This window comes from Physella acuta, unplaced genomic scaffold (assembly GCF_028476545.2).
Source record: "Physella acuta isolate Inbredline_101_S28 unplaced genomic scaffold, ASM2847654v3 ptg000012l, whole genome shotgun sequence".
NCBI classification, from domain to species: domain Eukaryota; kingdom Metazoa; phylum Mollusca; class Gastropoda; family Physidae; genus Physella; species Physella acuta.
The window spans coordinates 349114-368457 of record NW_026731532.1 but is presented as its reverse complement, the minus strand read 5'-3'; the positions used below and the strand labels follow the sequence as shown (position 1 = coordinate 368457).

Here is a 19344-nt window from a genome sequence, read left to right as displayed (position 1 = left end):
ATATATTCTGAAAAATTGTTATGGTTAATTTGAGAAACCCGGTATTCTTATTCCCTCGAGAATTTGATTAACTGTTTTACTTCATTTTGTACAACATGCACTAAAAAGGCAAATAAAATAAAAAAAACAACAACTAGTGTTATGGTCCGAAGTACGTTAATTTCAAAAAGGTAATTTATTTTGAAATCATAAGTAAATAACTAAGTATGAAAATATTAAAAAGCAATGGTTGACAAAAAAGAACTACAACAAAAACTCACACAAAAAAACTGCCCGCTTGCGTACTCGGTTTTCGAACCAGCGCAGTTGTTACTTCGGTTTGGTTACCGTGGCGCCTGGTTGACTAGGCGATCAGCTAGCGAGCTGCTGAGTGTTTGGGCAAATTATAGTTCATATTCTATAGTACAGTATGTGAATCAGCTAATAAGCAAATTGTAAATCTTTTAGGATTAGCATGTGTTTACAAGTTTTCTTTATGAATAATTTCGTCTGACCATACTTCGATGTCTAAGGCTAGTCTGAAAGAGGCCTACGTGAACTTTTAAAAAGTGGAGCTTAAAAAACAAAAAAAAAAAAAAAAACAAACAAAAAAAAACAACAGAAAGATAAAGAAAGAGAGAAATCAAAACAACTGCCCACTCGCATATTCGGGTTTCGAACCAGTGCTGTTGTTCATGTTGATTCACGAATCTCGAGCACATATGACGTGAACCTATGTGTCATGAGTTAGTGAGTCAATTTTTAGGGAATCTAGGAGTCGTGAGCCTTAGGTCAGGAACTCTTGTTGGGGTTAAATTGTTTTGGTCGTTTTGTCAGGGGACGATTTAAACGGGTTGTTTTGATGGTGTACTCCGGTCTCTAGCCCCCCCACCCTCACTTTATTGAGGATAAATATTATATATATATATATATATATATATATATATATATATATATATATATATATATATATATATATATATATATATATATATATATATATATATATAAAGCCTATATATATATATATATATATATATATATATATATATATATATATATATATATATATATGGTTAATTTGACATTGACAAACCGTTATTTTTATCCTCTCATGAATTCCCTTTAGTGTTTTACTATATTTTGTACATGCACATAAACTACAAATCCAAAAAAAAAAAAAAAAATATAGTGTTATGGTCCGAAGTACGTTAATTTCAAGAAGTTACATTTTTTAATATTATAAGTATAAGAAAATGAAAAGCAATGTTAGACAAAAGAAAAACAGCTACAACAAAAACACACAAAAAAACTGCCCGCTTGCGTACTCGGTTTTCGAACCAGCGCAGTTGTTACTTCGGTTTGGTTACCGTGGCGCCTGGCTGACTAGGCGATCAGCTAGCGAGCTGCTTAGCGTTGGTGCAAATTATAGCTTATATCCATTAGTACATTATGTGAATCAGCTAACAAGCAAATGTTAATCCTTTAAGATTAGCATGTGTTTACATGTTTGCTTTATAAATGAATTCGTCGGACCATAATTATCTGTCTAAGCCTAGGCTGAAAGAGGCATACGTAAACTTGTTTAAATATTTGCTTTATGAATGAATTAGTCTGATCATATATAATTCGCAGTCTAAGCCTAACTAAACCGAAGTCCAAAGTAGGCTTACTACTTAAACTTTTAAAAGCTTGAATCAAATAAAAAGAAAAAAAGAAGAAGAAAATAACAGTTTATTTAAAAAAAATAAATAAATATAGAAAATAGAGATAAATAAAGCCTCTTATAATAACAACTAAAAAAGCTGCCCGCTGCATATTGTTTTCTAACCAGCCAGCGCTGTTGTTAGTTCGGCTTGTATCAATCCATCAGACTTACAAATAAAGGGCAAAAATGAGAAACTAAGAGCGGACTACCCAATATTCCGCAAGGGAAAATAATCAACTAGTATGACTTATCGAAAATATTAATTGAGTAGTTTCTCTTGATAAGGAAATCGCTATCCACTGAAAATTACAGAAAATCCGGAGCAATATTTTATTTATTCACCAGCCTTCATAATAATTTACATAAACAATATTTTTAAAATGTAAAAGACTGCAATTATTCAGTTTGAAGATCTAGATCTGTTTGTTTGCTTATATTAATATAGATCTATTTGTATTTGTTCTTTGTAGTGCACGCTTTAGTAGCGCTCAACCATTTTTCTCTCATTTAGTTTAGTAGACTAACCGAGTAACCGGCCATTAGTCCATTAGACTAACCAGATTGTTTTGTTTCCCTCCAACGAACCACCGAACTGTTAAAATTAAGTAGATCTGATCTAGAATCTAGATCTAGATCTACATCTTGACTCTAGCTAGATCTACTAATACTACTATACTTGTAGTAGATCTATATGTATCAAGTAGGCCTCTCTATATAATACCTGATAATAATGTATAATTTATTATAATTAATAGTAAAGTATTAAAAGTAACACTATGACTTATCACTACACACACACACAGTGCACAATAACATACGGGTGTGGGGAAATTGCGAGACACGAAAAGCGAAATGGCGAGGCGGGAAAATGCGAGAAGGGCTCGAAAACGGTCGGTCACGTGACTTTTTTGTCTCGCATTTTACCACAACCCGATACTTACGATGGGTGGTGTTGAAATGCGAAATTTCTGCGAAAAATTTACCGCACCCGATTTTCAGTGGTATTTGGTCCAGACTTCAAAGACGTTTCGTTTACATTGTTCTTCTTCTTCGTTCTTAATTTTTGAATATGGTGGAGGATTCAGACAACAAGTCCAACTTCGTGGACAAACCGGACTGTGGTTTCCAGTTTGTCAGGTGTCCCATATAATTTTTCCCTGAGTGGGGTGGGCTGGGGCCAGTGTCTGCCTCTTGCCTGGCTATACAGAGTACATTCCTGGAGTACGTGCTCCGTGTTTTCCGGGGCCTTGCCACAAGGGCACATTTCGCTACACCCAACCTTCAGTTTTTTGTGCATGTGTTGATTTAGTCTGTTGTGGCCTGTTCTAAGTCGAAAGATTATGTATTGTTGTTTTCGTGTTAAATTGTAATAGCCGTCGTCTTTAATGTAGTGAGGGTGTGTGACAGACCACATTTGCATTTGTTTGTTTTTAATTATTCTTTTTATTTCTTTTGGGTGTAGCGAAATTTCCGGTTGTGGTTTCTTTCCCCCAATTTTTGCCAGCTGGTCTGCGATCTCGTTACCCTGGATCTGGCAGTGGCCCGGGATCCACTGCAGCACAATTCTGCTGCAGGTATTTTTTAGCCTCTCTAGTGCTGTTTACATTGTTAAAACTTCCGATTTTTCCGTCGCTAGACATACTGATGATTTGTCAACTCCCCCCCCCCCCCCCCATCTTTTGTGTCGACTTAGAATACCACCTTATTCGAAACCGACGGAAATACCGCCGACGATAGATCAACTTCTTTCTTTTGTGTGGAACGCCGATGCCGCCTGATTTACCGTCTTTGAAGATCGCCGTGACGCCGCAAACATATTTTGTATTGTTGCATAGAAATGTGTGACGTCACACTATAAAAAAGCAATGTTAGAAAAAGAATTTTAGACGTTTTTCGCGTTTTAGAAAACTGTTTTCATAAATTGTAATAGGAATTGATTAAAATACTCTATTTTGACAGAAATTAGACAAGATTTTGGGAAAATATCGATGTTTTAAAAAAAATTCAACTGCAATTTTGAGGGGTGTTGTAGACTGAGGTGTGACGTCTGGATTTTTGTGAAAATGTGTGACGGAGGGGAGGGGGAAGGGGGTAAAAATCGTCATTTATGTATGACCCCTTTTAGCTATTAAATGGTAGTTTTGTCCATAGCGGACTTTATTCAGATTATCTACAGACGCACATTTGTTTCCTTAATGTTCATATTCGTGTTCTGTGTTAGCACAGTATAAATAAGAGTATAATGAACTGGGTTGGATGTACTATGAGTGAAAGATGGTGTGACGAGGTGTGTTTGATTAATGCTAGGACTGTTTCAGAAGATTTTGTTTGTAAATTTTGTTTGTAATTAAAATTACTTAATAAAAAATAAATTACACTTTTAAGAATTGTTTATACTTTTACACTTTTTGCAAGTACAACAATCCATGAATAAATGTTGCAGAATATCTCTCATGCTGACAAATACCAATTCACAATGACACAGCTCACGTTTGTATAAACATGAGCGGGCTAGATTTTTAAAATTAATGCAGACTGAAACGGGATTTTCCTCTCGCTAACGAGAGCGGGCGATGACAGTAGCACAGCAACGATGTTAGGATTTTTAAATAGATCTAGATCTAGATAAAGATCTATCTATCTTCTTAGTATCTATCTATATATATATAATAAAATCTAGATAAAAAATAACAACATACAACACTCGTGTTAAAGGGTATGGCTACATGCTAGTTTATTTTAAAACAAAAAAAAAATAATTTAAATAAATAAAGATGAAATAAGCATGAAAAAAATCTTTTTTTCGCAAAAAGTGTCTCGCTATTTACCCTTGATTCCGCAGGTATGTCTCGCATGATCTTCTCGCATTTTCCCGCCTCGCCATTTCGCTTTTTGCGTCTCGCAATTTCCCCACATCCATAACATACATTACACATGACTACACTACACTCAACTACGCTGACTCTCTTCTCTTACTCAATCTTACACACTCTAACACTTTTTACTTTATTATTTACAGTCTACTGGTACTAGATCTAGACATAGAAATCGTCCTAGATCTTACTTCTAGATCTGCAGATCTGATCTATACTGCAGATTTTTAAGTAACTAATAAAATATTTGCGCCAGGGGTGACACTACAACTACAGCCCTGTCCTAAATACTAAATAGGCTAAATACTAGGGGCCTAAATATTATAAATAAATAGTAGTCTATTAGTAGATCTAGAATTCTAGATCTAGTAACTAGAATCAAGTAATTAGTAATTAAATCAATTTTGTTTTAGTCCTAAGTTTGTTTTTTTGCATTGGCCATTATTAATTTTATTAAATACATTTCAGCTTTACCATGTCCAGTCATCAAACAGAAGTGTTGCATGCTCAGCTAATAAGCAAAGCAGTTCTACGTCCTGATGAAAATGAATTGTATGAGTTGACATATTATGCTGGAATTATTATGGACCCTCAAGTATTTAAGTAAGAAACATTCTAACTATACAATGCAAATCACTCTTCATTCACCCATAATTTGTAAGTTTTAGTAAATCATTGTCTATTACAGACCATAAAGTTTGATATATTTTTCAGGATCATCCTGGATTTGCTAAAGCTAAATGTCCCACCATTAGCTATTATACAAACTCTCCGCTCTATGTGCTCACAACACCACCCTCATGCAACTTTCAGTGGTGGTGGTGAACCTCACTCAAACATTACCCTTAGCCGAGGAGATTCCAGCCAAAACACATCAAGATTTCTTCAAGGTTCTAGGTCCGCCTCAGGAGAGCGCTTAGTAAGGGGTGCTAGTTCAGATAGGCAGAATAAAAATTTAAGTAGTGACTATCCACCACAGACTGATCGGCGTGATGGAAACAGCTACTCATTAATCTCTTCTAACAGCCAAAATAGAGACAGGCAAATTCCAGACAATACTTATTCAAATGCAGGGTCAAGAAATCCAGACAGGTTCATTCAGTCAACCAAAACTGCTGAAAGTTTTATAACAACTAGGCCAAGGAACACCTCAGCCGATTATAAAACCTTCAAGGAAAAGGAAAAAGCTGTTAAAAAGAAGTAATCAGTTTAGTTTATATGTTGAAAAGCATTTTAAGATATTTAAAAATTGTGATATGTAATTAATTATTAACTATTATATAGCCTGCACAACTTTTCTAGGATATTTGTCTCATTAAGATAATTAATTTAATAAAATTCTTCATTATAAAATATATTTTAACTTTAGGTTGTATTTTTACTAGAGCTATATTTCACAATCATGTTTTGAACACAAGTCTTTTTGTACTTAAAAATAGTATTTTAGATATAATATAATGTAAAAGCTTTTGAACTTTTATGTTTTAAATCAAAATAAATGATGTTTTTTTATTACATACACAAAACTATATAGATTCCTTGTATGATTTTCATATTGCCTACTCAACTTATAATATTACTTCTGAATTGTGTCCTTAGATGAAATGTTATCAACACTTTGCCTATTCATAATCATCTCTTTATATGTCAAAGATTTGATTGTATGTTTACAACATTCAAGTTTTAATTTGCAGTGTTAAAATAAGGCAGCTTTTAAGTTTCAAACATTTTTAATGTAATGTATTTGAAAAATAAACCTTTTTTTAATTGCACAAGAGCCAATACATTACATTTTGGAATCTTTTTTGTTTGCTTGTATAAATAAATTTGAGAGGTTAAATATTTTTAACATTGGTACCAATTTTAGAAAGTTTCTTGCTTGCAATAAGTAAGGTACAGCTGACATCTTTGATGTGTCAATATTTAACAAGTCTACTCTATGTCATTTAAAACTAAAGGGACTTAATCCCAGACTTACATTACTCATTACATTAATGCCTCTAGCCTTATTGTAGTATTTGTAGGTGATTAACAAGTTGATGGTTCTGTATTTACCATCTTCTCAGAACTATGGTTCTTGTAAATCTGAATCATAACTTGACCATCCTTTTAAGATTCCATAAAAATGAAATGACAACTACTTTGGTCTTGAAGTTAATATTTATCTGTTTCTTCTTTAGTTATATTGTATGCCATTTCGTCTATACAATAAAAAATGTATTTGACATAAATGTGGCATTTAACATAAACAACCAATCTAATGAACAGAATGTGTAACAAATCATCTTAAAATGTAAATTTAAAAAAAAACCTCATTTTCTTTATTTATAAAAAATATACATTACAGATTTTAAAATTTATCAGAATTAACATTAAGTATTAACATGAAAAACATCTATCAATATGATTTGAACTTCCATTACAGTATTACATAAAATATTAACACTATTTACACAAAATTATCACAGCTTACAAGTGAAATAATAAATTTTAATTAGATAACTAGGCCTATTTTTTTTTTTTTTTACAATGAATTAAGAAAGTAGTGACTACATCTCTGAGGAACTTCAACCTCAAGCATAAATTAAAGGCCTGAAAATTTAATGACTGAAAAAAAATGCAGTTTAATTAATCAAGTTCTCCTTTGGCTATTGGTCGAACTTCTCGCAAAAGTTCTTGAGTAGCAGCTTCCCTAGCTTGGACCATCTTCATCCTTGCTCTCTTGAAGGCCTCTGTAAAAATATTTTGATAATTTAGACACAGGAAAGGTAGACGTGCTAGAGTTATATGCTAATGCCTCAAGTACTGTCCAATGAGGCAACACTAATCAGAGGTGACCTGGCATATTGAATATTTATTTTTGTTTTGTTACAATACATTCTTTTTACATTTTAATACATAAACTTACCCAAGACACTAGTAATATTAGCCTGCATGGCTGTTATTCTGAAAATATAAAAAATATTTTAATAGATTCTTACATATTCTCAAAGCATGATTGAAATAGAAATAATGGAGTAACCTTGTCTACTGCTTGCCAATTAGCAAAATATTAGTAATACTTTTACTGTTACATAATATGTGACGAAAAGTTGAGACTTACCCTAAGGACTCTAGAAAAGATCCAAGTGAGCGCTTATTTGTTTTTGTCTCCATAAATGCTCTGAAAAAATTCAAATAATTTTTATAATACTTGAGCTGCAGTTTCAAATTTAAAAAAAAAATATGTTGATAAACAAAAAAGCATCATCAAAATACCTATAGTATTAGACTTTCAGGCAGTGTATTTAAACAAGGGATCACTATTGTATGGGAAAATTACCTTGACTGCATCAACACATTGCAGCGTACAGTCACAGATCCAGTAGATTGTGTTCTAAATCCAAACTTACTTAGATATGTTCCCTAAAACATAAGATACAAATAAAATATGACGTTTTATACATTATGACTACGAAATGTGCAAACACTAATTTAAAAAAAAAAATGTTTTTTAATAGATGATCTGCATAAACAAAAAAGGATATTTTATTGTTGTTTAAACAAATTGTTTCAAGTCAGGAGGTGCTTACGTTCACCGGTTAAAAGATATGATTCATGGCAACTCACATCAAATGTTGAAGGGATTGCAGCATATGTTGGATCTTCTATTTCAGGGGTCCCACCAATGAAATATCTTCTTAGATTATTAATAACTGAGTTCCCCACAGGCCTCCAACAATGGGCTTTCTCTACATGAATACCTACAACAGTAAGAAAAAAAAGTATAAATACCTTTTAAGAAGAATTGTGTATGCTCCATTACAGCTAAGAACATTTGTATTTGAATGTATAAATAAAAATTTACACAGAAAAGATAATTCAGAAACAGCTGCCTTAAATATGTAGGTATATAATAATTGTAAAAAAGACAATGTTACACATATATACTTCAAAATATATATGAAAATTATTTAAGATACTTGGAAGCTATATGAAGAATAAATGCATATAGATCTGCAAACATTGGTAATAAAATAGATCCATTGCTGAAATAGGTCATTAATTAAAGATTTTCCATTACCAGGTTTAGGTGGCAGTTGTATGTAGCTGTATCCTTCATTGTAATGCCTAGACCAGGAATCAAAAGCTCCAACCTCTACCATCAGCCTTGGAAACTGAGGCAACTCAACTAAATAATAAAATGCATGCAGTATTATTAATCATTATAATTTTTCTTGTATCTTTTCTAATTGCTCATGCAAAGATCTTTAACAAATAAACAGCTTTCTCTTGACCCTTGTATTTTCTTGTAATGAACAAAATAACTATTTTTAAAAACCCACATAGCACATTAACTAAGTATTACAGAGCAAAGAAGTGGAATGAAAATACTAACTTCCTTCTTTTGATGCTAATGGGTTTTTCTTATAAACAAGCTCAAAATGAAATGGAAAACTGAAGTAAGCAATATCTGTCTGGAAAAATAAATCATTTCATAAAAACACAAATTTACAAAATAATTTTTACAGAGAAAATTAAAGCATTCACTTATGAAATAGATTTTTTTCGTGAGCAAAATATGAATTTATGTATTTTCAAAATCATATCACTAATCTACAAATTTTAGGGTTTTAAAAAAAATATTTTTAAGCCATTCAGAAACTCCTGCAGTTTTAGGAGGCTGCATGAAATTACTTTGATAAATTAAAATATTCATCACATCACAAATTATAAATATCTGCTACCTGGTCAACACTTTTAGTGGCACAAGTCTGTGTGATCCACGACAACTGCTGACTCCTGTCTGCTGTCCAATCTTAATTATAATAATAGCAATATAATAAAAAACATGTTTTAAAAAAAACTATTTAATAAAATTATGCTAAAGGGGATCTCACGGCTAATATGTTAATATCTAAATAAACACAGATGCAAGAGGTTCCTACCTTTGGGTAAGTCTGTAAACATGTGAACATAAAGATTGTCTTTTTCAAAGTCTTGAGCAGACACTAGAGATACAAAACAGTTGATATAAATTGGCATGCTGTTTTTTTTTTTTACATACAATGACTAATAATGTTTGAAGAATAACTGTTAGTTGTAAAAATAATAATAGCAGCTAATTGAAAGAAATCATGATGCGTGTGTTAAATTATTAACATTTTTTGGTAGATCTAAAAGGTAGATCATAGAGTACTTACAAATTTCCCCAAAGACAACATATCTTAGAGTATCAACAGGAGGCTAAATGGGGAATGATAATTTTGAAATAGTAGTGTAAGTGTGTAAATATATATTTTAAATTACAACAGTTCTAAACATTTTTTTATCACAGGTGAAATTTGATATTTTATTTTGGAAAGTAGGTTAAGTGCTAAAAATTAAATTACAAAAAAACCAGTCAGTTTTAAAAAATACGTTTGGGTTGGTACTCACCAGTTCAAAGTCATATCCCACACACGAATGAACAAAGTCGTTATGCCTGACATACATCTGGTAAGTAATAAAAAATGTACAGCAAAATACAAACAATGGCTTAGATATTCAATATTCTAAATTTACTTAATGAAATATTTTAATTAATAAGTACATATTTACACTACAAGTTTAGATTAGAATTAGATAGTTACTTCTTTATACATTCTAAGTTCCTTTTCTTGCTCTTGTCTGCTCATATCTTTTGAGACATTTTCTATTGTGTAATCAAATCCCTCTGGAATGCCAAAATAAAGTGAAACGTGGCATTACATGTGCTTCTGAGTTCAGTGTAAATGAGTTGGTATGGTGTGGGGTAAAAGTTTAATGTATTCATTCTGGAATTCTGCATGAAACTTCTATTTATCCCCCACTTAACTGCCCCCCCCCCCCCGGAGATGCCTGAAAGAAACTATGATAATAAAAATGTAGCCTATTTGTTGCCTTCTTAGTCTATTCTGCAATTAATTGTCATTATTATTGTATCTAACAAATCATCATCTCTAATGTGGCTTAATCTGATTGTGTGGAGATGGGAGATGGAAGTTAGATTCCAATGTGTAAAAATGTTAATCAAACAAATGATACAATTATAATCTCTGACTAGTGGTTCTGTATTACCTCTTGTTATAGCAGTTTCAATACTGTAGGGAATCCTGCCGCAGGTGTAATCTGGTCGTACACACAACACACCATTAGCATCCACTTTTAAGGAACACAATACATACTCATCTGTTTGGTCTGCCTGCCTAAAAAAATTTTTTTTTAGAACTTCCATTAACCAAGTATAAATGAAATTTTTAAAAATACAACAAATAGTCTGCAAATTTAAAAATGAAATCTATATTTATTATTACAATTGCTACTAAGTGATAATCTTACTTTATTTAGCAATAAACTAACTAATAAATGACATGTAATTCAAGTTCAAGCAGATTTTTACCCCCGGCTACAGCCAAAACCTCATCTCAAGACTCAAATAAGTACAACGACCCCACTTTCCCATAATAAATGGTAATAATTCTAACACAAAATAAGATGTTTCTCATCATCTTGTCCCCTAAAGAATACAATATCATGTCACATTTCTTGAGCTATCACTCCCCATATTGTGTGATGTCTTTAATTAGTACATATAAATAAATATCAATAAAAACATAAATAAATATATCAATAAAATATAAATTATGAATTTAAAACATCACACATTGTTTCAGACAATAGATATTACTAGATTTAACAGTACAAACAATGGGGTTATACTGACTTATCTGGGGGGCTGAGGTCTGCCATAATGTACATGACTTGAATAGGTGGGGCCTCCAAATGATTCCTCATTCTTGTTTCTTCTGATGGGTTCTCATCAACTATCAATGTCTTTGGTATACTGCCTTGTTCCCTGGGCGGATAAAATTGGACAAAATAAATTATGCACATTCTAAAAAAAATCAGTTTTATAAAGTGGTTTTAGAATGTAAGCAGAACAAAGTTAAATCACTTTAATTATATATTAGGTAAAACGTAGAGTGCCTGGAAGCAGGTATTGTTACTGAAATCGCAATATTAAAATATCAATATTTATGTATGAGGTAAAAAAAAAGTGTTTAGTTTGAAGATAAACTAAAACAAAAAAGCAGCACGTGTAAGCAAGGTTTACTTTTCTCTTAAATGGCGTCCACCAATTCTCCTACATCGCACCTGAGCCATTTTGACAGCAAGTGGACTTGGTTTTTCCATGAGATTTGTCATACTGTAAACACCCTGAGACAAAGATAAAAGAAACTATTTAGAAATATGTAAATTTAAAAATTTGCTTTCAATCATAAGCTTGTTAATATATTTTAATTAAAAACAAACACTCTAAAAAATAATTGACAAAATGGTCACTCACTTCTTGCTGATGAGAAAATTCATCATGATCAACGTATGTAAATATCATATTCTTTTGTTTCTTTTTGTTTCTGGATAAAAGAAATTGTAAAAAAAAATGGTCATATCATCCATGCAGAAAAATCATCAAGCTGAAAGCTCTAGATAAAGCTGAATGTACAGTACTGTACTGTTTATAGTTGGGAGAAGAGACAAATGCTTACTGCAGTGCTAGGGTTTCCTGATGATATTTCTGATCCAATACATTCTTACAATTGTCTTTGTTGCTGTAATAATCGATTTCTCTCTGAAAAAAAAAAGATAAATAAGGACACAAATACCTAATAATTCATCCAACTGAAATTTTTTTTTAAAGTATAAATAAATCTGGAGCTCCAATTATTTAAAGCAATTTTAACTAAATTCACCCCTAACTCCTTAAGATTTTTATAAAAATGCTGTTATAGCAATACAGTGAGTAATGTTTCATTTTTGTCTTCTCCTACTGTTATCATCAGGGTTAAGGCTCTGACATAGTGGCAGAAAAGGGTACTGATGCTTACAAAAACAGCTTTGATATGCCATTTCTGTTTTTTAACAAATTCTTATATACTCAACCCCCCTCCCCCCCCCCCCCCCAAGCTAAAAATACTTTTAAAACGACAACACCACATTTTTAAACTAAATAAATCAGTCATAAATCAGTCCATGGGTTCTATTGCCAAAAAATGAAAGCTTGATCAATTATTACCTGACAGATTTGTTTTCCATTATCAAACTACAATGTTACTATTTTTAGTTAATCCTGGCACTATGACTAGCATTTTTTTTATTGAAAGCAAGCTTCCTTTTTAAAGAATGTTTTTTATTGAGTTTGCTATTATAAATTTTGGAAATGTCCAACAGTAATTACAACTAAAAAAGGGTGGAACTGAAAGGACAAAACATTAATTAATCAATAGTGTAAAGAAGTATTTATTGTATAGAGTGCCATTTTTAAAAATAAGATGGCTAAATAAAGAGTTTTGAATTCAAACAGCATAATGACCTGACAAAATATTTTCTGCTGCCATCCTATGATACATTCTTCAAATTCATGGGTCTTTTTCTTCTTTTGCTTCTTAAATGTTGTTAGCTCTACTCCAGAATCACTAGGTGCAGGTGGGGCGACATTTTCATCAGCAAAAGAAGCAGATACTCTTTTAAGAGTTACTCTACAAATAATACAAGACTCAATCAATTACTATTATTCAACATTTTTAATCATGTTAAAAATAGCAGGAATAAATTTATGAAAGAAGATGTGATGAATTGTTAAAAGAGTACTAAAAGTACAAAAAAATAATTACACTGCTCACAATGTGGAAGCAACCTAAGACACAAAATAATGACTGAGAGCGGATTCTTTGTTAAGGTCTAACTGCATCCAGCTGTTTCAATGCAAGACTATTGAGAATTTGATTGATTCAACTTGTAGAACACCCAATAAACATTCATGAACACCCATCTAAGATTATTGAACAAGTTTTTACTAATATTTTCACCAGTGAAAAATAAACACCTTTTAACATCTTTTGATAGTAACAGCAAGCCATGTTTATTATCTTTTTTCTCCATTTCAATATATTGTATATATACAATTTTTACAGAGAAAAAAACTATTGGTTCTTCTAATAACTTTAAAATTTTAGAAATATGCATATATTATGATGGTATATCTTTCAAAATAAATTGATTCATAATCAGCCCAAATTAATTATACCTGTAAAAAACATTGAAACAAAATGAAGACATTTTACCATAATATAAAAACAAGTTTTTGTAATACATATTTTATTGATTGGTTTGCCAGATGGTACCAATACAATTTTTCTTTATTTTTTAATACATGCTATTCATGATTTGTAGAAAATTTATTTTTTTGACCTCCCCGCTGGACCATGTGAGTATTAAATTACAGGAGATGCTGTCTCTAATATGCTATCTCTGATTGCATGAGATCTAAGAACAGTAATATGTTACCTACAAAGGGATTATATTGGTGATCACATTTTATGGAGGTGAGAAATTTTGAGGAGAAAGCAGTGGGTGTTTAATTCATGTTTCATCTCCTCCATAGTAGATCTAGTTTTATAAGGTATTTTGTGGGGTGGATTGCTGACTGGGGCCTGATACTAATACCTCTGTGACTAGGCCACTATGAATAATAGGTGCCATTAATAATTATGATTAGGTCCCAATAACCCTGCTTTACAAAAGGCCATCTACTGAATTAAATTTTTATTTCAGTCTTTAATTCAAGTCGGGTTGGGACTTATTTTTTGAAGTTAAATTATATTGAAACGGATAAAGACCAAAATCTGCTTTGCAGTTCTTCTTCATCTTCGTTCTTAATTTTTAGTGTTGGAAGGGATCGAGCCTTATCTACCAGAGAGTTTAAACTCGAGACTTTTCAGAATTTTATCAACCATGAACTTTTGCAGACTCGACCACACCTCCATCACAATTAAGGATACGTGTCAACTGGTTATGCGCCATTGAGGCCATTGACTCAAATTTCAGCCTGCTTTTCTTTTTGGATTTGCTTCCATAGCTTTTGTCCAACCAAGAACAAACTACAAGGCAGCAGTTATTTGATTTTGGAGTTGTCTCTCCTAGAAGAGTGGCTGTTCCCAGCTAACAAGCCTCATCTGCCCGAGGGTTCGAACTCGAGTTTAGCAACTATGAACTTTACCAACTTGACCACGCAGACCCCTGCTTTGCAGTTGAGTAGGTTACATTCATTAGGATATAGATCTAGTTTAATGTGAAATTTAGCCAGAAAGGCTACTTCTAGATCTAATAACAATATTTTTATTATTTTAATTTTAATAAAAAAAGCATGAAGTTCATGAATGGACTTGCATTAACTTTTTGAAGAGTTTATCAAAACAGCGGAAGATAAATTATAATTAAACGTTAGAAAAAATTATAGTTTTAAATATTTTAGATCTTCTAATTTCTATTTATAATTTTCATGACTTTACTTTATTTTAAGGTTCTTAATTGGATCATTCGAACGATAGTAAGCAGTAGCACAATCAGGTTCATAGAAACCTGCCATTTTTTGGAAGTGTAAACAATCAAGTCCCGCAGTAAATCGTCTACCAGATCTAGATCTAAGTATGATCTATGTAGTAGGGCCTACTATCACCATGGATAAGATTTTGTTGCTAACTTAAAAATAACCATTTTAAATACAATTATTTTTTTTAAATCGTTTGTTGAAACTATATTATAAATATGTATGTTTATTGCAATAAAATTTTATGAAATAAAACTATATTATTAGCCCGTAAAAGCATACTAATTTTAAAAAATGACCATTTCTAGTCAGGCTAACGTCCAGTTCCGTGCAATGAAATAATCATTTTACAATTTTTTTTAGACTAGCCAGTGTTCATCCCCTGGAAATTTTGATGCCAGCCCCCCCCCCCCCCCTGAAAGTTTCACCCCTCCCTCCCCCCAAAACAAATTTCTTAAAAAAAACATAAACACCAGTATTGTTAAAAATGCCGATATTTGATTTGAATGACTTTACAAAGTAGATATATGTTTAACACTTTTTTACTTACTTTATAATTATGTATCACGCTCAAACACACAAGATATATAGTTTTTTTTATATAGACCTACACACTTAACTTACACACACAGACATTATATATAGGTAGGTGTATATATATATATATATATATATATATATATATATATATATATATATATATATATATATATATATTAAAGCTAATAAAATAAGAGAATGCTTGATTTATTTCTATTTATTAGTCTAGGAATTATTTCAAATGCACTTTTATGTTTTCACTATAGCTTACTATTTGGTGTTTAGACCAAACAAATTGACATTGCAAATGGCGGATGTTTTTATCAAAAATGTCTAGGCCACCAAACGACAGGTTTGTTTTTATTATCCCTAAATATGTTGCATGCTTTTTAATGCTTTTTAATTCGTTCATCTGTTTCTTTACTTTATTGTTGAGCTTTGATCAACATAGGTTAAGCCTAATCATACAGAGAATATAAAGAAGGATCAATTGAAAAATCAAAAATCAAATCGCTCGACTTGTGTTCGGATCTGCTTACCTTTTTTTCTCTTGTGTGTTTGACTTTGACTTTTCTTTTACTTTACTATATTTAGGCCTACTACTAGATCTAGAGCCTAGATCTATATCTACTAGTTTATTAGACTTTAAATTAATTTATTTTTAATCAATTAGATCTAACTTATTTTCTACTGAACTAGCTTAACTTCAACTTGTCTTTAAAATTTAAATCTTTAAAATCTAGATTAGGCCTAGATCTACTAGTTAGTTAGTAGTTAGTTACAAGTTACAAGTAATTAATAATGTACCTAAAACAATAGATTAGGCCTACCTAAAATTTACATTGTTACTGGCTCTTTCTTTAAAAAAACTATAAGGCGGTAACAGAGGCGGCCATGATTATGAATTAATGATATGAATTATCTCGGGATTGTTTAGATCTAGATCTAGGCCCTATAAAATATTTTAAAAATCCGGTGTAATGTTATTATTACCTATTAAAATAATTTTGGTAATAAAGGCTGACAGAATTCAGAATTTACATATAATTTTAAGATGGATTTCTTTGATGACTAAGGCTTTGTATTTTGAATTTTTGGTAGCCTAACTAAACACAATTTTTTAAAAAGGCAAAAACATTATGGTTTGTTTACATTTTGAATTCTAGTCAAATAGTTTCTGTACAGTACAGGCAATCAGTGTTTGTCTTACGAAAGTGAAACTTCGAGTTAAAACTAAGGCTTGATGAAAACAAATAGAATTGTAGGAACTACATTTTCATGTTGTCTTTTTTATGAAAGGGTGACTTATTTTTTACAATTAAAACAATTAAAATTGTAAAATAGGCCTGATTGTAATTCACTCTCACTTGTGCCGCGTTTGTAAGCATACTTGCAGAGAAGGGAAAAATCCCCTAGGTTTTTGCTGGCAATTATAAGAGAAGTGGATCTTAATCTGGGTTCAATTGCACCCCAGGGGTTCGTTGGAGGTCAAGACACACACCTGACTCATGCATGATAGTTTTTTTTACTGCTGATGATAGAACTATAACAAAGGGTTCGGTAATCATGCATAGGACACAAGTGAGGTTCAAGTGAGGGGGGTGGAGGGGAGGAGGGTATTAGTGTTTTAAAGCAAATATTTTCAGTGGCAGCATTCAAATTATGAATCACTGAAAAGTAGTAAATAAAACAACTAAATAGTGGTGTATGATTCGCCGCGGGTCGGCTCGTGTACTTATATCACAAGACTGGGGATGGCAACTCAGGATATAGACAATGATTTTTAATCGATTTTTCAATACTTTAACTTATTAAATAGAATAAAATCTGATTGAAAAAAAGAATGTGCACCAAGTTAACAGCAAACAATGTGTGTATAATAAGGCAAAATATTAGCACTTAATAAATTCATATGCGTTTTTTGAAAAATTGGAAATAGCGTAAAGTACATGTTATGTAAACAGAAATTACTCAAATTTTGATAGAGGGCAGATAATTAGATCTTTTACTTATAAGTGAAATTTCTTCTACCTATCTGAAACAGTACTTATGTACTGTTATCTGAATGTGTAAATCTCAATTTCAATCTTTATACGATTACAATACTTCCTCCTATACTTCGTATACGAGAAAGTAAAAATGGTAATTGGATAGCATTGTGAACTACAGAGGTGATGTATAGTTATTAATTTAAAAATAAAAATTAAGTCTACTGGTAGTATAAATAAATTAAACTTTAAAGTGAATAATTAATTTATAATTTGATCATTTACATAGTTGATATGATTATGAGCATAAACTTAAACCATAAAATTTTTTTTAGATAAATAACTTACAATAAGAATTAGCACTACTCTCTAAACCTACCTCCTTCCCCAGTTATTGTAAGATATTATTCCCATTTATATTTTGGATAGAATGATAGCAGCCTCAGCCTTTGATCAATTGATAGGGCAGATAGTCATTGTGATGATAATTGTGAATAGCCTATCCAAAAACAATAATTTATTTTAGCTTTAGTTTAAAAGTATGCATTTAGCAGCCTGTAATGTCTCACTACATTTTAAATACAATTATTTCCTAATTTAAGGCCCAATCTTATTTATGTACGGTGATAGTTCTGTTTTAAAAACAATAACTAAATTAATAGGAAGTTGAGCTTCTTTCGATTTGATTTCATTTATTAGTTTTGACAACTAGCAGCCAATAAATAAAATATATAAGTTTACTATACTTGTTGTTATTTAAGGTTTTCTTTGTTTATTTTGTCGCAACTTTTTTTTTACATTTGAATGATTTATTCTGAATCAATTAATATCAAATCATATATCAATAAGAAGCATGTATATTTTGATACAAAATATTAAGAACTAAATGTTTTTTATTTTATTCAGAACAAAAGTATATATGAATAAAGACAAAATCGTTTATGATGACACTGAAGGAAGAAAATTTACCATTATCTTTTTAACGATTTTTTAATACTATTCATGTGATCTATTTAAAATAACTAATTAAACACTTGACATTTTCATTTTCCTCTATACCTACATTGTAATTACAATGCCCTGCCTTGAAAGTTGTGCCAGGTATTCTTGTTTAATATGTTTCACTACTAAATTAGTTAAAAAAATTATTTTTAATAACTATAATTTTGCATCAACAAAATACTGAAATTCTGTGATGCTAGCAAAGTTTTCATTAATTGTAGTGAGGATCCCCTTTGTGTTAATTTTCTGGGGTCAGCCGTCATGCAGTTTGGAGATATTTGGCTATGAAACTGTCTGTTACTCAGCAGCCACAATAATAATGTTTCTGTATATACTCTAACAGTATTAGCTTTGACTAGATGTTCATATTTTGGAGCCCTTTTGTCATAGCTTTCTTGTCAGAAATAATTTCAACATTTCTGGGGAATTTAGACACAGGTCTTCTTGCAGTTGGTATGTTCATAGCACATTGTGTATCATGTCATTTCGCCAACACTATAATGTGTATTATGTGATAAACTCGTCACGTTTTCATAAATGTAAAAACTCTACTTCCTCCCCATCTCTCCTGTAAGACCATAATCGAATGCCTATAAAACTTGATTGTAGAAGCTTGTTCGCTATCCAATTTGTGATATCATATGCCACATCCTTTAACTAAAAATAACCTAACTTATTCAACAAAGACAATGGAAACTGATATAATTTTACTTTTCAGTTTATGTACATATACATAACGCGTTTTTTTTTTTGGTGTCATAAAAAAATTGATCTAACATTATACGCATGTGCATCCAGGTGATTTGCATGCGTTGAGTGAATTAAAGGATTACCTCTCTGTGCCACACATTGCTGTCTTCACAG

The 19344-nt window shown here is 31.4% G+C and overlaps 3 protein-coding genes across 10 annotated transcripts in view; 2 read left to right on the top strand and 1 right to left on the bottom strand.

The window, feature by feature from the left end:
• The first annotated feature begins 378 nt into the window (after positions 1-378).
• LOC131935034 (mitotic-spindle organizing protein 2-like) lies at positions 379-6337 on the top strand. Of its 5 annotated transcripts, none has more exons than XM_059291345.1 (3): positions 379-407; positions 5029-5163; positions 5275-6337. In XM_059291345.1, exons 2-3 carry the CDS (start codon positions 5036-5038, stop codon positions 5762-5764), a joined length of 618 nt encoding a protein of 205 aa, XP_059147328.1. In that variant the 5' UTR covers positions 379-407; positions 5029-5035; the 3' UTR covers positions 5765-6337. The 5 variants fall into 5 exon arrangements, with proteins under 5 accessions (XP_059147328.1, XP_059147303.1, XP_059147312.1 ...); XM_059291320.1 differs by lacking the exon at positions 379-407 and adding an exon at positions 1963-2069; XM_059291329.1 differs by lacking the exon at positions 379-407 and adding an exon at positions 1999-2108.
• Positions 6338-6857: 520 nt separating this feature from the next.
• LOC131935028 (tectonic-like complex member MKS1) lies at positions 6858-15003 on the bottom strand. The gene is made up of 19 exons (XM_059291306.1): positions 14913-15003; positions 12935-13100; positions 12111-12193; positions 11909-11978; positions 11675-11778; positions 11285-11416; positions 10639-10766; positions 10173-10255; positions 9979-10035; positions 9744-9786; positions 9489-9551; positions 9288-9358; positions 8939-9017; positions 8624-8731; positions 8170-8303; positions 7883-7965; positions 7664-7723; positions 7469-7506; positions 6858-7292 (listed from the first exon to the last, which is right to left on the bottom strand). Exons 1-19 carry the CDS (start codon positions 14987-14989, stop codon positions 7189-7191), a joined length of 1683 nt encoding a protein of 560 aa, XP_059147289.1. The 5' UTR covers positions 14990-15003; the 3' UTR covers positions 6858-7188.
• A 776-nt stretch (positions 15004-15779) lies between these two features.
• Positions 15780-19344, top strand: part of LOC131934989 (nuclear receptor corepressor 1) — a 66324-nt gene continuing 62759 nt past the window's right edge. For all 4 annotated transcript variants that reach the window (XM_059291276.1, XM_059291277.1, XM_059291278.1 and 1 more), the window contains exon 1: positions 15780-15842. In XM_059291276.1, the coding sequence (XP_059147259.1) occupies positions 15805-15842 (38 nt within the window). In that variant the 5' untranslated portion in view covers positions 15780-15804. The remainder of the gene's footprint in view (positions 15843-19344) is intronic.